This window comes from Glycine soja, chromosome 8, assembly GCF_004193775.1.
Source record: "Glycine soja cultivar W05 chromosome 8, ASM419377v2, whole genome shotgun sequence".
NCBI classification, from domain to species: Eukaryota; Viridiplantae; Streptophyta; class Magnoliopsida; order Fabales; family Fabaceae; genus Glycine; species Glycine soja.
Window position 1 is genome coordinate 18,149,652 of NC_041009.1, and position 20,888 is coordinate 18,170,539.

The following is a 20,888-nucleotide window of genomic DNA, read 5'->3' on the forward strand; positions in this document are numbered from 1 at the left end:
CTGTTCGAGTTCAATCACACTCTCATCTCTTCTATTACGCAGATAAGAATCGAATCTCTTTGACAAGTGATCAACAATTGTAAAGTATATAAAATTTTAGCTCAAATGGCGAGACAACATTCATGATAGCAAGAAAATTAAAATTTCCAGTAAGCATCTAATTGAAATTTCAATCAATTTAGAGAAACATTGATAATACAATATATAAATAAACGCTTAGAAGGCTCATATGGGAAACATGCAGAAGTGAAGGCATCAAAAGGGTGTTGGCTCTCTCGCCTTGAATTGAATTGACGAGTGAAAATGTAGCTTGCTCGCCTTGATCATTAGCATGAAACAGTATTTCGCTCTCGCTCTTTAGTATGTCGTTTTGAGTTTTGGAATATCACTTGTTGCGATTGAGTCTTGACTCTTGAGAGATTATTCCAACACATTCATAAATTGATTCCGTAACACGTGCAATATGCAGCCTCAGCTCGTGAATTCTCTTCTTAAGTTCCTGGGCCACACACAAGACTTTACAATCAACACTTTTATGGATTAGAAGCAACAAGAAAACACGTTTGTGCTCCATAATTCATATTTAGGGGCTAATGGACAAAACGAAATTTTTGAGAAAAAATAAGAAAATTTGCCTATATTGATTATTTAGGGGCTATTGGACAAAAAAAAACTCTTGTTTCTCTTTTTTTGTTTTGGTACATTGCGCATGTTTATTTGCTTTTTGAAACATCAATACCCTCCCCTAAAACAATGTTCTATCTAAGACAACCCAATAAATGGCCTATCAATTGTTTCACCAGTTATGAAAAATAAATATGGGGGCAACCATAATTTTACAAACTAAATATCCGTTCAGAAAGCCCTGTGTACATGTCAAATGACAGTAACTTCAATTTTTTTGGTGAACAGTCAAACAAGAAGCCTTAGGCCATAACTGAAATTCCCGAAAGGGTACATTTTGGAAAGCATCATCATTCAGGACAATTAGTACACAACATTTGCTACTGGATGCTACGAATGTCTTCACTTCGAACTAACAGTAACAAGAATAGGCAAAGTGGTTTTTCTTGGAGACATAATGGGACAAGAAACTGGAGGCAGAAGCAGATGAATCTGGAATATTAGCCGGAACCAGTATCTGGGATTTACCAGAGCCAATTCTCTTACCAGCTACATTTGCATAAAATAGACCTGATATTGCTGGTACGAAAACATCACTCTCAGAACTAATATAAAAGTCAATCACTTTCTCCAACTCAGAATCTTCAGAGTCTAGGAACTTTTTCTTTTTATCTGCGGGAATGATGGATTCCTGCAACAATTTCAGAGCAAATGAGAAATTCTATGCTTACTATAAAAAAATGTGTTGTAGAATTTCCTCTCAGCATTCCAATAAATAAAATGTGTGTATGAGAAGATGAAATAAGAACAAATATCTCACCTTTGTATATGTTTTAGGGAACAAATCTTTAAGAGAATCAAGGCTTTCATCCCACCTTGATTGTGTCACATAGATTGTAGTATCCTTTTCAAAACCAATCTTCCTCAAAAACACTGCAACCTCTTGTGCATTAAAGCAGCTCTTCTCTTTTTCACTATCACTTCCTTGGCAACCCTTCTTATTCAGCATCTCAACCCTCAAATCCACAGCTATAAATTGCCCATCTGACTTTCGGCTTAAAGTCTTAAGTCTTTCAACCATTGAGTCAACAAGGTCGTGCGTTTCTTGCTGCAACTCTAAGCTTCCATACATTGCTAAGCATGCAACAGAATCAGCATCACTTTTTTCCCCTGCTTTTTTCATGTTTATTGAAGGAAAATAAGTAGCAAGCCTTACACTCCCCTTTGATCTATAAATAGGTTCAACATGTTGAGCTATGTATTCTTCTGTAACCCGATTGGGAACCTTGACCGCAGCAATTTTATGTGTTGTTACATGAGAAGGAAGATCCTTTACCACTCTGACCACTCCTTCCATGCTTTTCATGAACACATTGACATCATAAATGTCCTCAAAGTTCCTGAGACATAAATTATATTAGGTACATGCAAGTGCATCTGTAAACACAGTAAATTAGACTGATTTCAAATTGAGTTCAACTGTCAGCTATTTAACAATGTCATCAGAATATAGCATTTTCAAATTAAGCTACATCCAAAACAAGCTAGCAATGCCAATGGAGCCTGAAATAACAAATTAGAAAAGTGCTTTCCATTTTAAAAGCAGAGAACCTTGAGTCATTTTTCCAGTTTTTGACTTTAAATTTGGCTGGCCTTTTCTAGCCTCACCCTGGAACGGAATCTGTTTGAAGGAGGGTTGAGAGGACACAAATAAACATGACATAGATATTAAGAAGCAAAGCTTCTAAAGATACAGATTATAGAAAATAGAAACTGAAACCACCAGCCCACTCCCTTCCCCGTGATAACTACTTCTATTTCTGAAGCAATGCCAGGAATTTAGAGAAAAATGAATTGGAATAAACCGGGATTATATATGAAACAGCAGGAGAGAAAAAATCTTATTTAGCAAAGATGACTCAACTACAGCCGATTGTTTACATCAGCAGCCAATATGTTTTGGTTGCTGGCAAGATAAGATGAGTATCAATCACAGTAGAAAGCAAAACAAGTGAGCGAAAGGGCAAAACTATTATGACTACCCTGAAAGAAGATGCAAAATTACCCCCTCCCCCAATCTCTTTAACTATAGCAGAGATTGAAATAGGAGAAGCAATCGGCACTAACCTCTTGTCACCAGGTTGGCTTCCTCTAATGTCAGGGATGACAAGTGTCGCCCCAAGACTGCGAGCAACAAGCACTGCATCTGCTATCTGGACAAGGAATTACCAGAAATTACATAATGTTGGTAATAATAATTGAAGTTATGGATTAAGAAGGGGGCATATCTCAGGAACAAATTTCACCAAAAGTTATGAGACAATAATAGAGAACTAACAAGTAACAATATAGATGCTGGAAACTAACAGCAGCAGGCAGGAGGCGTGACGATAAATAAAATATAAATCAAGAATGGAACTCAATATTAGGCATTAAGGAAAGAGTTATGAATGATTCGTGGATTAAACAATATATTCAGAACTCTGATCAATTAAAGTCAGCAAGCAGGCCAGGAGCAAAAAGAAGCAGGTGATTAAAGAAGATCCAGAGAGCAGGACTAAAAAAAAAGATACCGTATGAAACCCTCATAAAAAATATTGCTGATGTTTGAAAAATAGCTGCAACTACCCTTACATTACTAATACATGAGAAACTCTTCAACAATCAGACAAGCACAATGGTTGAATCAATGAGTTACCTGAGATATATGGTACTCTGGGCCATTGGTTAGTGAAAAGGTAACAAATCCCTCAGTCTCCGCATTGTCTGCCAGCCATTGCCAAAATATTAATTAATACGGACAAAAAGAGTGAGCAAATGTAACCGGTATAAGTTCCTTGACAATTTTCAAGTCTTTAGAGTCAAATTTTACCTTCAGATGGCTTAGCCCAACATGGGTTTAACTCATCAGCATCTCCCTTCCAAATCCCGATGTTCTTTCTAACATGAGTAGTATCAAAGTTTGTACTTTCAAAGCCGACATCCTCTGTTCCAGGAAGTTTATCCTGTAAAACAAAAAGTCAAAGAGAAATAAATTCATTGTAATTATATTGAAAAATTACAACTGTAATAAATAGTCAAAGGAAATATGCATTCGAAAAGCACTTGGACTGGCATGTTCTGTATTGAATTGAAATGATTCTACCTTTGTCTTTTTCTTCTCTCTTTTTTTGGACAATAAATAAATAAACTTTGTGAGGAAGGAAGGGTGACCTTGAGGTATAAAAAAAGATGGATTCTGAATTTGGGTTGCTAAGAAAATCAGGTAGAGAGAGTGAATAGGAGAAGACTGAAGGCAGATAAATGAGAGTTTGCAATTGGCATTCTACCAAGTCCGAGCTTGAATGATCAATTTGGATAGATTTGGCTACCGATTTATTTATTTATGAATTGTGAATAAAGGATCTATGATCTCTACAAGGTATACATACAGCAGATGGGTTTTAAGTTGATCCTTGAATCATAGCAATCCAGATCCCTGGGTAGTTGTTTAGAGTGGCAAATGAAATGAAAAGGAAGGAGATAGAAATTCTTACATGAACAGCATCAAAATGGTCCCTTTTGATCATGTGAATAAGCATGACGAACATTGTGAGGGTGAGCACACCCGCCACCACTTGCCTTAAATCCACTCCCATGATCTGTGTTGTGTGGTGTGTATGAGTGTAGCTACTCTTACTCTAGAAAGTAGAAGATATCTAAATGGGGAAGGCGAGATTAGAATTGAGGAGCAGTTATAAACTTCAAGTAGAAGTGAAACAGAAGAAGCTTGAGCAGCACATGGAGGTGTGGGACACTAAGACAAAAAACCCAAGTTGATGTTGTAACTATATTTATTGTAGTGGTGACTGGTGAGAGAAACTGTTTCCTTACTTCATCACCGACACTACCCCTGACAATGATATGTGCTTCGTAAAATCTTTCGTTGCCTTTTGTATCAACTAATTAATACCACTTGCTAGTATTTAAACCCACGTTTGGTGACGAATGCTTAATTTAAGGATCATTAATTTCGGACATTAATTTTGCATACTTTTAAATGTTTATTTTCTGTATGTATAAATTAAGCGGCGGATCTAGTTCTGTAGGCACTTATCTGATTCCTACCAATAAAAAAAAACTATATCTATAATTATTTTGTACAAGACCCATGTGTTCTCACTCTACTAATCTTCCTACAGCCTGTTTAAATTGTTGCATTTATAATTATTTTGCATAGGACACATGTGTTTTACTTCTAACTCTACTAATCTTGCTACAGTCGGTTAAAATGGTTGTAGATAATAATAAATCAGTGAATTGGTCAAGTGTCTAGTTCAAATAAATCATAAAATCGACTTGTAGAAAAATTAATCGGAGAATAAAAAATCACTCAAAACTCAAAAAAAAAAAAAAAGTCACAACACTTCAATGAAAAATACTTAATATAATCTAATTTTGATTTTAAAAAACCAGCCTAAATATTTATTATTTTCTTTTTATTTTATTTTATATGTAATGCATGTTTAGATTGAAGTTAAAAATATTGTGTGTTTTTTTTAATGGAAACCAAATGGATAAAAATAAAAACAAGAGTTCTATTTTATGACAAATTTACTTTTGTCTCAAAAATACTTTTTTACTTAAAATATTTTGTTATTGCTAATGGACATTGTCATTATTGTTATTTTAAAATTGAATAAATTTAGTTCATTCATTGATTTACTTCTATTTTAAAACCCTCAAAGTTCTTGCTTTCTATTTACAACTTTCGTTTAATTAATTAAATAATGTTAAACTTGCTTCTATTTAAAATATATTAATCAGAACATTAAATTTTATTTATTTAAAAAAATCTCTTTAATATGTATTCTTACATAATCTAAAATCTTAAAATAAATTCATACTATATATCTAACATAAGTTATATAAAAATTAGATTAAAAAAAATGAGAACTTAAGAGTTTTTATATATAAATATATAATTAACTTTAAAGAAATTAGCGACGAAGTAAAAGGATAATGAAATCTTTAATTTCATATTATATATATATAAGATCTAAACTTTAGCATAACGCTAGAGTGTGTTTTACAACACGTTTAATTTAGTTTTTTTAATTAATTTTATTAACTGAAATGTTTGTTTAACCGTTTAATAAATGAGTTTTTTTTAATAATTTTTAATTTTTTTAAAATGTTATTTGAAATAATACTTTTTAAAATGGTAGTTTTTAATTTTTTATACTTATTTTCTTTTTGTTCTTAGATATTTATTAAAAATAATAATTTTTTATTTAAGATAAAATTTTATTATTTTTATCTTAAGTAATTTTATGTTTTTAACTATTTTAATAGATAATAGATAATTTTACAGCTTTCAAACTATAGTTAATTTTTTATACTTTCTACTAATTTTGACCAACATAATCTAATCCTTCGTGCCTCTAAAAATGATATTGATATATATATTAAAAACTCAATGCCAACGCAAAGATGTTAATAACAACAAATGAGGTAATTGTATATTGTTATTCAGCTGGAGCTCGAGATCCGAAGACAACAGCCACACATTGTAAAATATCAAGTTTGAAAAGTACTACAATTCCATCTAATAAAAATATGATACCCAATCAAAATTAATATTTTCCAAACGTGGATTATTGGGATTTTTTTCTTGATAATTAATATCTTAAATATTTATATAAGAATATTAAGTATGTTTTGTTTAATAATTTTATAACACAAATGCTAGTAATTTTTATTAAATAGTCAATACTTTTATTTCCTTATCGGTCTAAAATATTTAGTTCAGCTCTTTTTCCAACTCATTAAAATTGGAAAAATATTTTTTAAATAATATAATTTAAGCACGCATTTTTTAGAGATTTATAATAAATATCAGAATACATTTAAAAGATAAAATAACAATTGATGTAAATAAAATATAAAACATTATATAGAATATTAAATTTCTGGATTTTTATAAATAAAAAAAGCCGCACTGAACCTGTTAAGCAAGATATATGCAAAATTACTAATTTACCCAAATAAAACAAACATTGGAATCGTAACTCAATTTTAAACGGATTCAATTAGTACAAGACTTAATTGAGATTCTTGATAACCTATTGATCGTTTTCGTTTCAATTAGTATAGTAATTTTCATTTGAGAGTTTTAGACTATTTATTTCCATAACATAACTTTTTTAAGATTAAATTCATGATTGTAAATATTTATGCACAGTTGAACTCTAACTCTTTCATTACTTTATGATCAATAAATAGTACATTTTTTTTTTACTTTGAAAAGAAGAAACTGTAATTAAATTATCTGGAAAATATTTCCAAATATTATTTGAAATGAGGAAATTTAATTAAATAGTTTAAAATGTAACTAGAACTGGTTAGGGACTTGAGAGGTCAACAAAAGTTGCATTCAGTGTTCAATATTTTCTGGAGTGAAAAAAAGTATTCAATATTTTCTATTAGTTATATGTCCTCATCAAACAAAGTTCTCAGATGTGATTAAAAATTGACCATGTTTATAAAACATATGTAGTCAAATAAATCGAATGAGAGGAATTGGATATTCAATATCCCGACTAATCTGCCTCAAAGAATGGCGTTAAAGCCTCCCGCTAAATCCTCGGTCTAAACTACGTGTTTAATGTTTATATTGTTTTCAAAGTACAACCATTTTTTCTTTTCATGTCAAATTCAGATGGAAAAATGACGTTTTTCTTACAAAAAAAATAATAATTACGTGTGAAATAATAAATGTACTTATGTTTTAAATTACATTTTGTCAATATATTTAATATTTTGATGTAATAAATAAAATTAATTAAAATAGATATTGTCATTTATACAAATTTTAAATTAATAATTTTTACAACCATAAAAAATTGATTAGTACATGCAACTTCTGCTCAATCATCTTTCTCGTTCTAATGTAATTATATTTAATATGCTATTTAAAGATTTTAAAATTGTTATAAAAATATATTTTAAAATTAGGTGCTTTTAATATTATATATATATAAAAGAACTTCACTCATCAACTTTAAAATAGTAATTAATATGATTTTAACTATTAAATCAAAACTTGAACTTTAGAATAATCGTGTATCTAATTTTGTCTTTCCTTTACTATTTTTTAAGTGTCATATTAAAACCTAAAACTTGAAATTTTCAATAGTTATTGATTTGATTTTATTTTCACTCTAACATTTTGAGCCTTAAGATTCAAACATTATGGATTAAGAACTCGATCTCCACCGTGCCGCTTAATCAAATTCCTTCTTCGTGCTTCACCTCTGTTGTGGCTGTCAAAACTTGGTCAACCAACACGACAAGGCACGAAGTCGTAGTCGAGGTCTAGAGGGAGTTTGGTTTTCTAGCCGACAACATCGGGTGGCGGCGGAGGAGTGCAGCAGAGAAGAGACGGGCTCTGGTGACCACCATGGCATGGCCAGTGGGTGATTCGAACATGAAAAAAATGCATCTGAGGAAGCTAAAGGCAAATGAGATATTGTTTGTGAAATGATAAATATAATATATTATTGAATAAGATTTATGATTGAAGATAATATAAAATTATCTTTAATATAGACATTAAACTTATTTAATGTAATACATATAATATAATATTTAAAAATGACTAATATTTATTTTTATTTAATATTGAAATTTTAATTTTTAAATAAATATTTTAAAATAAAATTTTGAATTTTATTGAAATTGAATTACTTTATCCAAATTAGGAAATTAAAATACAAAAAATTAAATTGCTTCATCCAAAAAAAACATTTATAAAATGAAAGAAATTTAAATTAAGACAATTAAAAAATTACGTATTTAAATTTCTTAAAAATTTTCAAATCCTTCATCCAAATACAAAGTTATAGTTTTTTCGTAAAAATTGATTCAAATCGTATATTTAGTCGATACAATCTTAATCAGTTTTTTTAACACAATACAAATATTGTGATAATTGACTAACAATAAACAATACATCTTCTAATATAAAACAACAATGGTGTTTGAGGTAACTTGTTTTGTGTGTTCATATTCATTATTTTCCTAACAAGAGGGAGGGATTTCTTGCTATTGTATATTATGATGGTGATATGATACCAACTTCTGAATGAGTTTTGTTTGAAATAGGAGGTAAGGGACTCGTGAAAATGTTAAAAACCAGGCACAATGGAACTCAAAAATGGAAGGAGATTAAAGGAGGAATGAGAGGATACGGTAGTAGGGAAAGAGGGGGGTGCAGCGTGTCTGCGTGCGTAAGAAAGGGAAGAGGGAGGAGTGTAGGGAAACTAAAGGGAGGGTAGGATAGTGTTTTCACATTATTTTCAAAAAGTAGGGGATGGGAGTGAGAATAGAAACTACCTTAAGAAACCAATTGGCGGCCCAATGGAATGAAGGCTCAAATTCAGACAATGTGGGCCAGACAAAGTATAGAAGCCCAACGAGTCAGTGGAAGTGGAAGTGATGGTGTTAAAAACTGAAATTCAGCAACGATATGGCTTTCGTGTGTTCTTTCTTTCTGCTCAGATCCCACAGATCTGCATCTTCTTCTTCTTCCTTTCCAAATTGTGTGTGCGATTTAGAATTGGCAACATCAGATCTGCTCTGAGAGAATTGCAGATCAGAAATGGAGAAGTCGTGCACTCTGGTGGTCCACTTCGACAAGGGCACGCCGGCGCTGGCGAACGAGATCAAGGAGGCCCTGGAAGGAAACGACGTCGCTGCGAAGATCGACGCGCTTAAGAAGGCCATCATGATCCTCCTGAACGGCGAGACCATTCCGCAGCTCTTCATCACCATCATCCGCTACGTTCTCCCCTCCGAGGACCACACCATCCAGAAGCTCCTCCTCCTCTACCTCGAGATCATCGACAAGACTGATTCTCGCGGCAAGGTCCTCCCTGAGATGATCCTCATCTGCCAGAACCTCCGCAACAACCTCCAGCATCCCAACGAGTACATCCGCGGCGTCACCCTCCGATTCCTCTGCCGACTCAACGAGTCCGAGATCATCGAGCCTCTCATTCCCTCCATTCTCTCCAACCTCGAACACCGCCACCCCTTCGTTCGCCGCAACGCCGTCCTCGCCGTCATGTCCGTCTACAAGCTCCCCCAGGGGGAGCAGCTCCTCGACAGCGGGCCGGAGATTGTCGACAAGTTCTTGTCTACCGAGCAGGATCCTTCTAGTAAGCGCAATGCCTTTCTCATGCTCTTTTCTTGCTCTCAGGATCGCGCTATCAGTTATCTGTTTGCGAATATCGATAGGATTATTGACTGGGGTGAACAGCTTCAGATGGTGGTGTTGGAGCTTATTAGGAAGGTTTGTAGGAACAATAAGGGGGAGAAGGGGAAGTACATTAAGATCATTATATCCCTTTTGAATGCTCCTTCCACTGCTGTTATTTATGAATGTGCTAGCACCCTTGTGTCACTCTCTTCTGCACCCACTGCCATTAGGGCTGCTGCTAGCACTTACTGTCAGCTTTTGCTTTCTCAGAGTGATAACAATGTTAAGCTCATTGTGCTTGATCGTTTGAATGAGCTCAAGACTTCCAATAGGGAAATCATGGTGGAGATGGTCATGGATGTCCTTCGGGCACTTTCCACTCCCAATCATGATATTAGGAGGAAGACTCTCGATATTGCTCTCGAGCTCATAACTCCCAGGAACATTGATGAGGTTGTTATGATGCTCAAGAAAGAGGTTGTTAAAACTCAGAGTGGGGAGAATGAGAAGAATGGGGAGTACAGGCAGATGCTGGTGCAGGCTATTCATACTTGTGCCATTAAGTTCCCGGAGGTGGCGAGCACTGTCGTGCATCTGTTGATGGACTTCTTGGGGGATACCAATGTGGCTTCTGCCATGGATGTGGTTGTTTTCGTGCGTGAGATCATCGAGACCAACCCCAAGTTGCGGATTTCTATCATCACCAGGCTTTTGGATACTTTCTACCAAATCCGTGCTGCGAGGGTGTGTTCATGCGCACTCTGGATCATTGGTGAGTATTGCCTGTCACTTTCGGAGGTTGAGAGTGGAATTGCAACCATTAAGCAGTGTCTTGGTGACCTTCCGTTTTATACTATTACTGAGGAAGGAGACGGTCAGGAGGCATCAAAACCCATACAGCAGGTGAACTCAACCACCGTGTCTTCTAGGAGGCCTGCTATTCTTGCAGATGGGACCTATGCCACCCAGAGTGCTGCTCTGGAAACTGCCATGTCACCACCCACCCTTGTACAGGGTTCTCTGTCCTCTATTGGCAACTTGAGATCACTCATTCTTTCTGGTGATTTCTTTCTTGGGGCGGTAGTTGCATGTACACTGACAAAACTTGTCTTAAGGTTGGAAGAGGTTCAGACTTCAAAAGCCGAAGTTAACAAGGCAACTACACAGGCCTTGTTGATCATTGTCTCCATGCTGCAGCTGGGTCAATCTTCAATTCTTCCACATCCAATTGATAATGATTCTTTTGACAGGATTGTCCTCTGCATTAGATTGTTGTGCAATACCGGTGATGAGATAAGAAAAATATGGCTGCAATCTTGCAGACAGAGCTTTGTGAAAATGCTTGCAGATAAGCAGTGTCGTGAGACTGAGGAGATTAAAGCCAAGGCTCAAATCTCTAATGCGCAGCCTGATGATCTTATTGATTTTTACCATCTGAAGAGCAGGAAGGTATGATAACTGAATTTATGTACACCTTTTGTGAGCGTATAACTGAATTGCTGTTTGATTATATTTCTCGAGTTCTTCATTTTGCATGATGCGAACTTTGTTGTATTTACATGCATTGCTTGAATTCCTGATGTTAAATTGGCTCATGTGTGTAATTCCTGCCGGTGACTTATAAATTTTGTAACGGTCAATATCTGTTTAAGTACACTATCTCTTATGGTGTTTCTTCTAATATTCAATATGTAAATTCTTTTCTTCTGAAATCTTCAGGGTATGAGCCAACTTGAGCTGGAAGATGAGGTTCAAGACGATCTCAAACGTGCTACTGGGGAGTTTACCAAGGATGCAGATGATGCAAATAAGCTCAATCGCATTCTTCAGCTCACTGGATTCAGTGATCCTGTTTATGCTGAAGCATATGTCACAGTGCATCACTATGACATTGTCCTTGATGTTACTGTCATCAACCGAACCAAGGAAACTCTTCAGAATTTATGTTTGGAGTTAGCAACCATGGGTGATCTCAAACTTGTTGAGCGTCCACAAAACTATACGCTTGCTCCAGAATCAAGCAAACAAATTAAAGCCAATATTAAGGTTTCATCAACTGAAACAGGAGTTATATTTGGTAACATAGTCTATGAGACATCTTCTAATGTTCTTGAGAGAACAGTTATTGTTCTAAATGATATCCATATTGACATCATGGACTACATTTCTCCTGCATCTTGTGCTGATGTGGCATTCAGAACTATGTGGGCTGAGTTTGAGTGGGAAAACAAGGTATATCTCTTTCCTCCTTCTCTCATTGGCTATGTTTTTAACCAAAGGGTAAAAAAATATGGTGCTACCTTTTCTTGCCCAAAGCAACCCCACTTTCATTAAAAAAATTACAGGACAAATTTTTATTAGGTACTTTAGCATTTTAGAGTTATGTTGTGCTTTTTTAATGAGCCCTTGGTGTTTTTATTAAGTATGAGCTCATAAAAGTTATGATTTTGAAATTTGTTTTTTAATAGCATTTTGTCTCCAATATATGCATTGATATCTTGATGGTTGACATAATGCTATTTTGGCTTTGAAATTCATATATTTATATAGTAACATGTTTCATGGTTATTGTTAGTGTTGTAGTTAGGTTGATGCTTTTTTATTGACTTTTGAATTATGGCTTACTACCTTGGTAACAATAAGATGTACTTAATAGGGAAATATGCCACAATTGATTAGGTTAGGCTCCTAGGTGTTGGTGAAGAATTGGTTACTTTGTAAGAATTTCTAGATTTGATCCCCCATCCCGTCGCTGTCCTGAAATGTAACATGCAGAGTAGTTATATTGTTTTCTCTGGTGGATGACCTTTCCATTATTTCCATATGAATTAGCCTGAGAAGTGGGAAGTGATAACAAATGAGGTACTTTATATGCTGTTGCTTCTACTGTAATACAATTCTCTTTGGTGCGAATGGGGAAGTAGATCTGGTGGGGTTTTCATTTCATTTTAGTCAGGCATCATACATTGAATCTTCTATAGTTTCTTAAGCTTGTATGGCAGCTATAACTTGTGATTCTGCTCTTTGGGTTATCTCCTATGTTGAATATCCCACTGTGTGATATGGATATTATATTAATAAAATATATCTGGTATCTATAATAACTTCAAGCTGTAGTGAAACATATCTACTTAATAACACCATAAAACTATTTTCTCAAAGACAGACTTGCTGAAGTGTAAGGATATCGGAAGTCAAAGTTTGAAAAAATAACATATTGTATCTAAAAAAACAATTTTATTAGAAAGTCTTAAAAACAAAATATTAAAAGAAACACAATAAAGCAGGCTAACAAACTGTAAGTAACTGTCAAACAAAAGGAGATGGAGAAGGAAAGGAAGTTTCAGAAGCTGCAGCCTAAAAATTTTAAGTAGGAAGTAAAAAATAGGTGAGTTTTTCATATGGTTGAAAATATCCAATTTGGATGTCTTGACCTGACTGGGGGACGGTCATTTTGTGGCCTACTTGGGATAACAGATGTGCAATTTACCCCGCAATGACTAAATCACACAGATTTGAGCAATGCTCACTGTAATTTTGGGAGTTTTGTGCACTGGCTGGTATCATCTGTGTGAATGCAGGATGGCTCTGTGTTGTCTTGGGTCAAACCATATCCTGCTAAAATGCATCAGAGAAAAACACCAATAATCATGAATTATTGCTGCACCCATATCATTATGTTTCTAGATATATACTTAATTGGAAGGTATCACAGAAGCACAACTGTGATAGGGATACATGAGTCAGGCATTATATTTCTGCATTAACTGGATGATATCTCTCATTTGTTTATTAAAATGATTTTTATGTTTTAGGTTGCTGTAAATACAGTATTACAAGATGAGAGGGACTTCCTGAACCACATTATCAAGTCTACAAATATGAAGTGCCTGACTCCACCGTAAGTTATCTGACTCTGCTCAGGTCCTGTTGTAGACACTAATTTTACACAAAGGATTCTCTGTAGCCCACCCTAACATGCAAATTTCTGGCAGTTATTGCGTATGTTTTCCAGAGCATCTACTACGTGGATCTAAAGACCTATTTGCGTTTGCTTTTTCTTAGAAAAATGTTTTTTAAATTTGATAAATAAATTTTCTTATAAAAAAAGCGTTTGTGGCATTTGATAGTTTGATTGCATAAACAGTCAAGCTCAACAGGAAAAGTTTTTTCAAATGCTGATCTTGTCCATCTTCATTTTGTTGCACCACTTATCTGCTTCTTCATTTCTGAGTCTTAACTTTGCTTGTTATTGTTTTTTGTCACAGGAAAATCATTCTAATAAATTGTAGAAATAAGTACCCGATACAATATTATTTCAACATTTCATGTTACGTACTAATCATTAATGTGTGGACATAAAACATTGTTATGTCATGATTTTATGGGGACCCATTCCATATAATCATTTGGTTTGCGTTGTTGTTTGTTTAGATCGGCATTGGAAGGGGATTGTGGATTCCTTGCTGCAAACCTTTATGCTAAGAGTGTTTTTGGGGAAGATGCTTTGGTGAATGTGAGCATTGAAAAGCAAGCAGATGGTAAGTTGAGTGGATACATCAGAATAAGAAGTAAAACTCAGGGAATTGCCCTCAGTCTTGGGGATAAGATAACTTTGAAACAGAAGGGAGCCGCTTAATAGGAGCAAATGCCCCGTTTTCTCTTATGTTTCCTTCGTTTGTATGTCTTATCAACTTCGTGTAGCTTCCGGTGGCGGCTAACTTCAAGGTTGGTTATTGCTTCAAATTCTGAGGCTTTTGGTGGCAGCCCGCTTGTTAGTATTATTTTTTTTTTCCTTTTGAATTTTCAATTTTGTCTGTATTCTTTCCTTGGATATTGCTTAAGAAAAATCCTTATTACCCATCTTTTATTTTTCTACACATGGGGACGGACACCGTATATTGATATGAGAATCAATCTAGTGACTATTGTTCTGGTTGGCCTTGCATACATATGTTCGGATAATAATCATTAATGATAAATGATACCTCCAGTTTCGATTATAAGTAATAAAAGTCTTATTTTTTTGTCTCAAATATAAACAAATCTCATTTATCTATGTCTTATTTAATGAGACTTTCCAAAATGACACCATTTAATAAAGTTAACTAATCTTTTTAATACATGTAAAATATGTTTTTATTTTTTATTTTTTTTTATAATTGAGAGCAGAGGGAGTAGTTGTCACCTGAATGATTTGAGCATTGAGCGCCTTGGTGATCATTAATAACTTATAATTTTAGATTCGAGGTTTTCCTTCTTTACCGGTGGTTCCTTTTTTGTTTTAAAAAATATTATGTTCATATATCATTAGTTATTGTAACATTGCTCCCCCTTCCTTGATCACACTTTAAAAACTTCGAAAGACCCCACGGTACAGAAATGTACCATAGTACGAGTGAGTGCTAAAGTTTAAATTTTGCCAATTTTAAGTTCAAAAGGCTATTTTTAGAAGTTCATAAGCACTTGCTCAGTTCGAGGGATATGCCTGTTTCAGGCAGTCCTGTAGTAGTGAAGTTTCGTCTCTGGAGTATTTTGCAGCACAAATCTGCAACTGCGCAATCCTTCATAAAATGCGATTATAGTGTGCTTTGTTTCGTTGTTGTGGAAGATGTTGGGAGGGAATGAAGATGGGAAAATGGGATATAGCTTAATATTGCAGTTGTTTGGATACGACCTATCAGGAGGGATACACAGATGTTGACTTTCTCTGCTTGAATTTTTTTACAATATTTAATAAGAAATGAAAAAAATTACAAATAAACCTTTTAAGGTTGTACTTGAATAAGCAATAATTGCTCTTTTAATAAGAATTTATCACAAAATTTATATTATAAATTTAATCATAAGATTTATTGAAATAAATAAGTTAGAATATTATTTTGATAAACTTCATTTAAAATTAAAAAAATAATCAAGAACAACTAATATAAGTTAGAAATTATTATAAATCTAAATCGTAAGTTATTTTTAGAAGTTCAATTTTTTTTGTAAAACCTTTAGATCTGGCTTGAGTTGTCTTCGTTAATGAAACGAGTGTACTGTAAAATAACAACAACTTGGTCACTTGTTTGCATTTTCATTACGACATTTGCTTCAAGACAAATTAAAGGCGCGTAAAATCAACGAAAGGAATTGCGTGGAGCGCAAACGAGAATTTCGTTGTAATTTTTTGGTTGATTGTTGAGGCAGTTGAAGCAAGCCTAGACTAGCAGGTCTTGGTCGTCGAATTAAACAAGAAAGCTAGGATTTAGGAATAATAAAGAATGGCTTGAGAAACTAGTTGTGCATATGGTTATACCCCTCTTCTGGTGGTTGACATTACTGAAATGTTTGTATTGCAAGTGAAGCTAGTCCCCTCGTTTTACTTTGTTTGTTGAGTTTGGTGAAGGAATGTGAGTAGGGCGATGAACAAGAAACCAACAAATATTATCTTTTTCATTGGACCAAACTTTATGTGTAACTGTCTGTAATAATCTGAATGCAATCTAAAAGCCAAACTAGTAATTATTTCGAGTCAGCACTTGATTTTCCATTGATATGGAGAACATGGAGAGCCTTGAAGCAGCTAGAAAGTGCTTGACAACTAGTTTGGAAACTTCGAGCGCCATTGCCTCTGCACTTGATGAATCTCGATCGAGATTGCAGCTACTTAACCAGAGATATCTGTCCTTGCAAGCTTCCCTTAGACCCATCTCGAAGCAGAAGTGCTCATTTGTCAACATTGACCAAGGTATAGACAGTGTTCTATGTTCTGCTGCTGCACTCCTCAAGGTTTCTGACTCTGTTCAGCACTTGGAGCATTCTCTCTTAACAGATCCCTCTTCTGATCTATACACCTATGTCTCAGACACAAAGAAGCTCGAGGAAGCATTGAAGCTTCTAACTGATAATTGCAGGTTAGCAGTTGGCTGGTTGAAGGACGTCTTTGAGTTCTTACAAGACAAAGCAATCACCAATGAGCTTTACCTGTTGAATGTGAAGAAATCTTTGAGAATATTGCAAGAATTGCAGGTCAAGGAGGAAAGTTCTCGCCTTGATGGAGGTCTTCTTAGTACTGCTTTTGACAAACTAGAACTTGAGTTCCACAGGCTTATCATAGCAAACTCCATGCCTCTTCCTTTGGTTTCGTTGACATCACACATCGGTCAGCAAGCCAGTATTGCCAAACAAGCTTTGCCATTGACAAGTTCTTTAGCAGGGGAGTTGCATGCCATCATTGAGAGATTACATGCTAACGGCAGGCTAGACAAGTGTCAATCTATCTATGTTGAAGTTCGAGGTATGAATGCTCGTCGAAGCTTGAAGACTTTAGATTTGAGTTACCTTGAGATTCTAACAGCTGAATTTGAGGGTGCACAGTGTATAGAGAGCTACATAGACCAATGGGGTTGCCATTTGGAGTTGGTTGTGAAGCAACTGCTCAAGACCGAGTGCAGGCTCTCAGCTATTGTCTTTGAGAAAATCGGTCCAGAAGCATGGATGGGGTGTTTTGCAAAGATTGCCATTGAATCAGGAATTCTTTCTTTTATTCAATTTGGAAGGATTGTTACTGAGAGGAAGAATGACCCCTTCAAGTTGTTGAACCTGCTGTCCATATTCAAGGTCTTAAATGGTCTAAGGCTAATATTCAACCAGCTTTTCAGTGTGAAAGCTTGTAAAGAAATTAGGACTGTGACTGAGGATCTCATAAAAAAAGTAGTCAATGGTGCCAGTGAGGTATTTTGGCAACTTCCAGCACAAGTTAGGTTGCAAAGACCGACTTCTCCTCCCTCTGATGGCAGTGTTCCCAGGCTGGTAAGCTTTGTAATTGATTACTGCAATCAGCTGCTCGGGGATGCCTATAGGCCACATTTGACACAGGTTTTGGGAATACATCTTAGCTGGAGAAAGGAAGCATACGAAGAGGGTATTGTTTTCTGCCAAATATATAACGCAATTAAGGAGGTTGCGGTAAATTTGGATTCTTGGTCAAAGGCCTATGAAGATATCACATTGTCCTACCTTTTTATGATGAATAATCACTGTCATTTCTGCAATTTGAGGGGTACTGTGCTTGGAAATATGATGGGAGATTCTTGGTTAAAAGCACACGAGCAATATAAGGACTATTATGCTGCACTTTATTTGAGGAAAAGCTGGGGAAAGCTTCTATCTATTCTCGTAGTTCAAAGGGACATACTTTCACCCACCAGTGCAAGTGTGACAAGCCAAGACTTGACAAAGAGACTAAATGCTTTCAATCTAGCTTTTGATGAAAGGTACAAAAAGCAATCTAATTGGGTAATCTCCGATGAGATCTTGAGGGAAAATGTATGCAAGCATTTGGTGGAAGGTATTATACCAATTTATAGGGCCTACGTCAAGAATTATTGTTTGTCAATAGAAAATGATGCTAAGGTTGACAAGCATATGAAATATACGGCACAGAGTTTGGAGAACAAGATTAGGTCTCTGTTTCAGCCCAGGCAGAGGAAGGGTAGTAGCAGTAAACAGACAGACTTGATTAGTAAAATAAAAGAAGTAAGTCATCAGTTTCGCTTGACTCTAGCTGCTCTATAATGTTTTTTTCTTGTACTTGGCAAGATGAAAGCTAATGTACTTAACGTAATGTGTGCGTAGAAAAATACAAATCATTTGCAAGTAGGACTTCACTGTTACTTGTATGTTATCACAGTTACAGCTTAATTAGTTGTTTTTTAATAAAAATGACTCTGACTTTGGTATTTATATCTTTTGGCTTTTCGAATTTCATTGTACCATTTTTTTAAAAAATACAAAAGGAAAGAAAAGACATGTATATGCTAACATGAATAAATGCCTCTCAAGGTATTCAAATCAAGTTTCTTTCTATTCTCTTCTAATGTATATTACATAATGTAATTTCTTTTTCATTATGAATCCCAATATTGGAAAACAGATTTTCAAGTAACAACATTGCATTCTTCTACAAACTCATTAATTTTAGACAATTCTTAAGCTTCAAGTATTTATCGTATATATTACAAGATACATTTGGAATTAACTTAGACGCGAATCAAACAGACCATATTCACCCATCATACATTCCTCGCAATGGAAGTACTTATGTCTCTATAAACATTACCAGCAGTGTTACAAGTTAGAATCTTGAAATAGCCATTCTGACATTTACCTAATTAATACCCTTATTCAAGGATTAATCTAATAACTATGCCTCCGGTAATATCCAGTCAAAGAAGAAAATAAAAAGAATAGATCATATTAGAATCGATATAATTAACCTTTTTTGCTTACTAACTTATCATGCATATATACTACTTGTTACTAAAATGTCACACATTTATAGATGTATGAGTATATGCAAACACCTGTTCATCCATTCAACCCGGATTTGATATCAAAATGCATTGCCTAATACCAGAGTTTTGAAACACAAACGTGTATTGGATTTTTCCTGATGTGGCTACAAAACACCTTAGAAGTACATCAAACATTGCATCAACACTAGATGAGTCAAAACTAAACAAAGCCACGATAGACATGGTCATATTCTTTGAAAAATAACCAAGGATGGATGTTTGATAACAACTGAAGAATTGGCATGTTGGTTACAGAAAAGGGGACTTGACTGGCTTCAACTCTTTAACCTTTGAAAAGTCTGGATGTTGGAAGTTTCTTTCTACCTCCCAAGCGAGTTGTGACATACAATTAAACGTCGACTTGGCACCTTTCTCATCGGTGACTTCTCTGGGGAAAGGAATGCGGACGTCAAACACACCTTTGTGAGGGGAAGACAAACGCATGTCAAAGCCCAAGCGATCAACCCATAGCATCTTTGCCTCGGAGACCTTGCAAAGTTAATTTAGAGTAGGGTTCTGTTTAGTTAGCATTTAGCAATGTGATTTTGATGACATTAGGCATAGATAGTGTTAACAGTAAGTAGTAACAAACCAGGAAATCCAAATCAACGTAGACATTGCAAAAGCGAGTAATGTCTTCCATATTGTTGGTGTTGATTTCAGTGACTAAGTTGTGTGCAGAGTCTCGAAGAGGATCGGGTTGAGCATTTTTGTAATCTGAAGAGGTGACCCATATGCCATCCTGCAATGCAGTATGCAACACAATGAACACATCACTACTAGCATAGGCACAATAAGGTTATATTATGTGTTAATGAGTGTGGTGTTGGTTCGTACCTCCTGAATGTCTTCCAATTGGAGTACCCGATCCACGGCAATAATGTAAATAAAATCTTGATCAACTTCTTCTCCAAACCTTTTCCTCCACACAGAAACAAGACGCTACATACACAGTACACAAAAATGATGAGATTTGAATTATGATTATGATCCTGATTTGATTTGCTAAGATAGGGAACTCAAGTAACAAGTCAGTTACCTTTGGATCCTGTGGTTTGGTAAGGGTTCCTTGAATAGTGCACTGAGGAGTGCGCAATCCAAATTGTTCAAACTGATAAACAAACACAAACAGAAATAAATCCCTGGAATTAATAGATATATAATTAACAGAATAGAGAGAGAGAGAGAGAAGACGAGGCACCTGAACATGAAGAGAAGAGGGGATGTTAGTGTTGTCAGTGGAATTGAAGCAGAACAAGGGAGTGCCATGTTCAGGGTCAACCGCGAATCGAACCCCAGTACCAAGTGGCAAACCCTCTTGGGTCAACGTACACAGCGTGCCCACCTTAGCCAACTCCATTATGGTCCTCGATGCCTCTGCTGGATACGGCTTCGTTTTGCTCTCACTCTCACTCTTCAATTCCAATTGGGACACCGAACATTTTGGGCCACAATTGCTCCTTCTCAATGAGACTGAGCTATTTCTTTTGCTTGCGGGTGTGAGTCTGACCCATGGACACGCTGTGCCAAATTGCCTCGTTTGAAGAAGCATTTCTTCACCTTCACTTTCAGATCACACCCACTGCTCAACTCAAGTAATAGAAAGGATAAGAAGAACCACGAACCCGTAATATGTCGTTTTTCTTGCATAGCTAAACGACACTTCGTTTTGGTGCCTTTTT

General features: G+C 35.3%; 4 protein-coding genes across 4 annotated transcripts; 2 read left to right on the forward strand and 2 right to left on the reverse strand.

The window, feature by feature from the left end:
• Positions 1-658: 658 nt before the first annotated feature.
• Positions 659-4,516, reverse strand: LOC114422526 (protein MANNAN SYNTHESIS-RELATED 1-like). Its single transcript, XM_028388925.1, has 6 exons — positions 4,161-4,516; positions 3,497-3,629; positions 3,323-3,390; positions 2,752-2,837; positions 1,445-2,024; positions 659-1,315 (listed from the first exon to the last, which is right to left on the reverse strand). The coding sequence occupies exons 1-6, from the start codon at positions 4,260-4,262 to the stop codon at positions 1,037-1,039; spliced, it is 1,248 nt and encodes a 415-aa protein (XP_028244726.1). The 5' UTR covers positions 4,263-4,516; the 3' UTR covers positions 659-1,036.
• A 4,617-nt stretch (positions 4,517-9,133) lies between these two features.
• LOC114422527 (coatomer subunit beta-1-like) lies at positions 9,134-14,815 on the forward strand. The gene is made up of 4 exons (XM_028388926.1): positions 9,134-11,314; positions 11,585-12,097; positions 13,681-13,766; positions 14,300-14,815. The coding sequence occupies exons 1-4, from the start codon at positions 9,266-9,268 to the stop codon at positions 14,502-14,504; spliced, it is 2,853 nt and encodes a 950-aa protein (XP_028244727.1). The 5' UTR covers positions 9,134-9,265; the 3' UTR covers positions 14,505-14,815.
• Positions 14,816-16,414: 1,599 nt separating this feature from the next.
• On the forward strand, positions 16,415-18,427 carry LOC114423974 (exocyst complex component EXO70A1-like). Its single transcript, XM_028390867.1, has one exon. The coding sequence runs from the start codon at positions 16,415-16,417 to the stop codon at positions 18,425-18,427; it is 2,013 nt and encodes a 670-aa protein (XP_028246668.1).
• A 777-nt stretch (positions 18,428-19,204) lies between these two features.
• LOC114422528 (glutamyl-tRNA reductase-binding protein, chloroplastic) lies at positions 19,205-20,826 on the reverse strand. Its single transcript, XM_028388927.1, has 5 exons — positions 20,408-20,826; positions 20,246-20,317; positions 20,044-20,148; positions 19,799-19,948; positions 19,205-19,695 (listed from the first exon to the last, which is right to left on the reverse strand). The coding sequence occupies exons 1-5, from the start codon at positions 20,756-20,758 to the stop codon at positions 19,456-19,458; spliced, it is 918 nt and encodes a 305-aa protein (XP_028244728.1). The 5' UTR covers positions 20,759-20,826; the 3' UTR covers positions 19,205-19,455.
• Between the last annotated feature and the right edge of the window lie 62 nt (positions 20,827-20,888).

Excerpts from the sequence above, each read along its gene's own strand:
- LOC114422526 (XM_028388925.1), bottom strand. The coding sequence starts at position 4,262 with ATGGGAGTGGATTTAAGGCAAGTGGTGGCGGGTGTGCTCACCCTCACA. Across the intron at positions 3,630-4,160 it reads ACCATTTTGATGCTGTTCAT|GATAAACTTCCTGGAACAGA; the intron begins GTAAGAATTTCT and ends TTTGTTTTACAG. Across the intron at positions 2,025-2,751 it reads AGCCAACCTGGTGACAAGAG|GAACTTTGAGGACATTTATG; the intron begins GTTAGTGCCGAT and ends TTTATGTCTCAG.
- LOC114422527 (XM_028388926.1), top strand. The coding sequence starts at position 9,266 with ATGGAGAAGTCGTGCACTCTGGTGGTCCACTTCGACAAGGGCACGCCG. Across the intron at positions 11,315-11,584 it reads ACCATCTGAAGAGCAGGAAG|GGTATGAGCCAACTTGAGCT; the intron begins GTATGATAACTG and ends TGAAATCTTCAG. Across the intron at positions 12,098-13,680 it reads AGTTTGAGTGGGAAAACAAG|GTTGCTGTAAATACAGTATT; the intron begins GTATATCTCTTT and ends TTTATGTTTTAG.
- LOC114423974 (XM_028390867.1), top strand. The coding sequence starts at position 16,415 with ATGGAGAGCCTTGAAGCAGCTAGAAAGTGCTTGACAACTAGTTTGGAA.
- LOC114422528 (XM_028388927.1), bottom strand. The coding sequence starts at position 20,758 with ATGCTTCTTCAAACGAGGCAATTTGGCACAGCGTGTCCATGGGTCAGA. Across the intron at positions 20,149-20,245 it reads CCAAACCACAGGATCCAAAG|CGTCTTGTTTCTGTGTGGAG; the intron begins GTAACTGACTTG and ends CTGTGTATGTAG. Across the intron at positions 19,696-19,798 it reads ACGTTGATTTGGATTTCCTG|GTCTCCGAGGCAAAGATGCT; the intron begins GTTTGTTACTAC and ends TAACTTTGCAAG.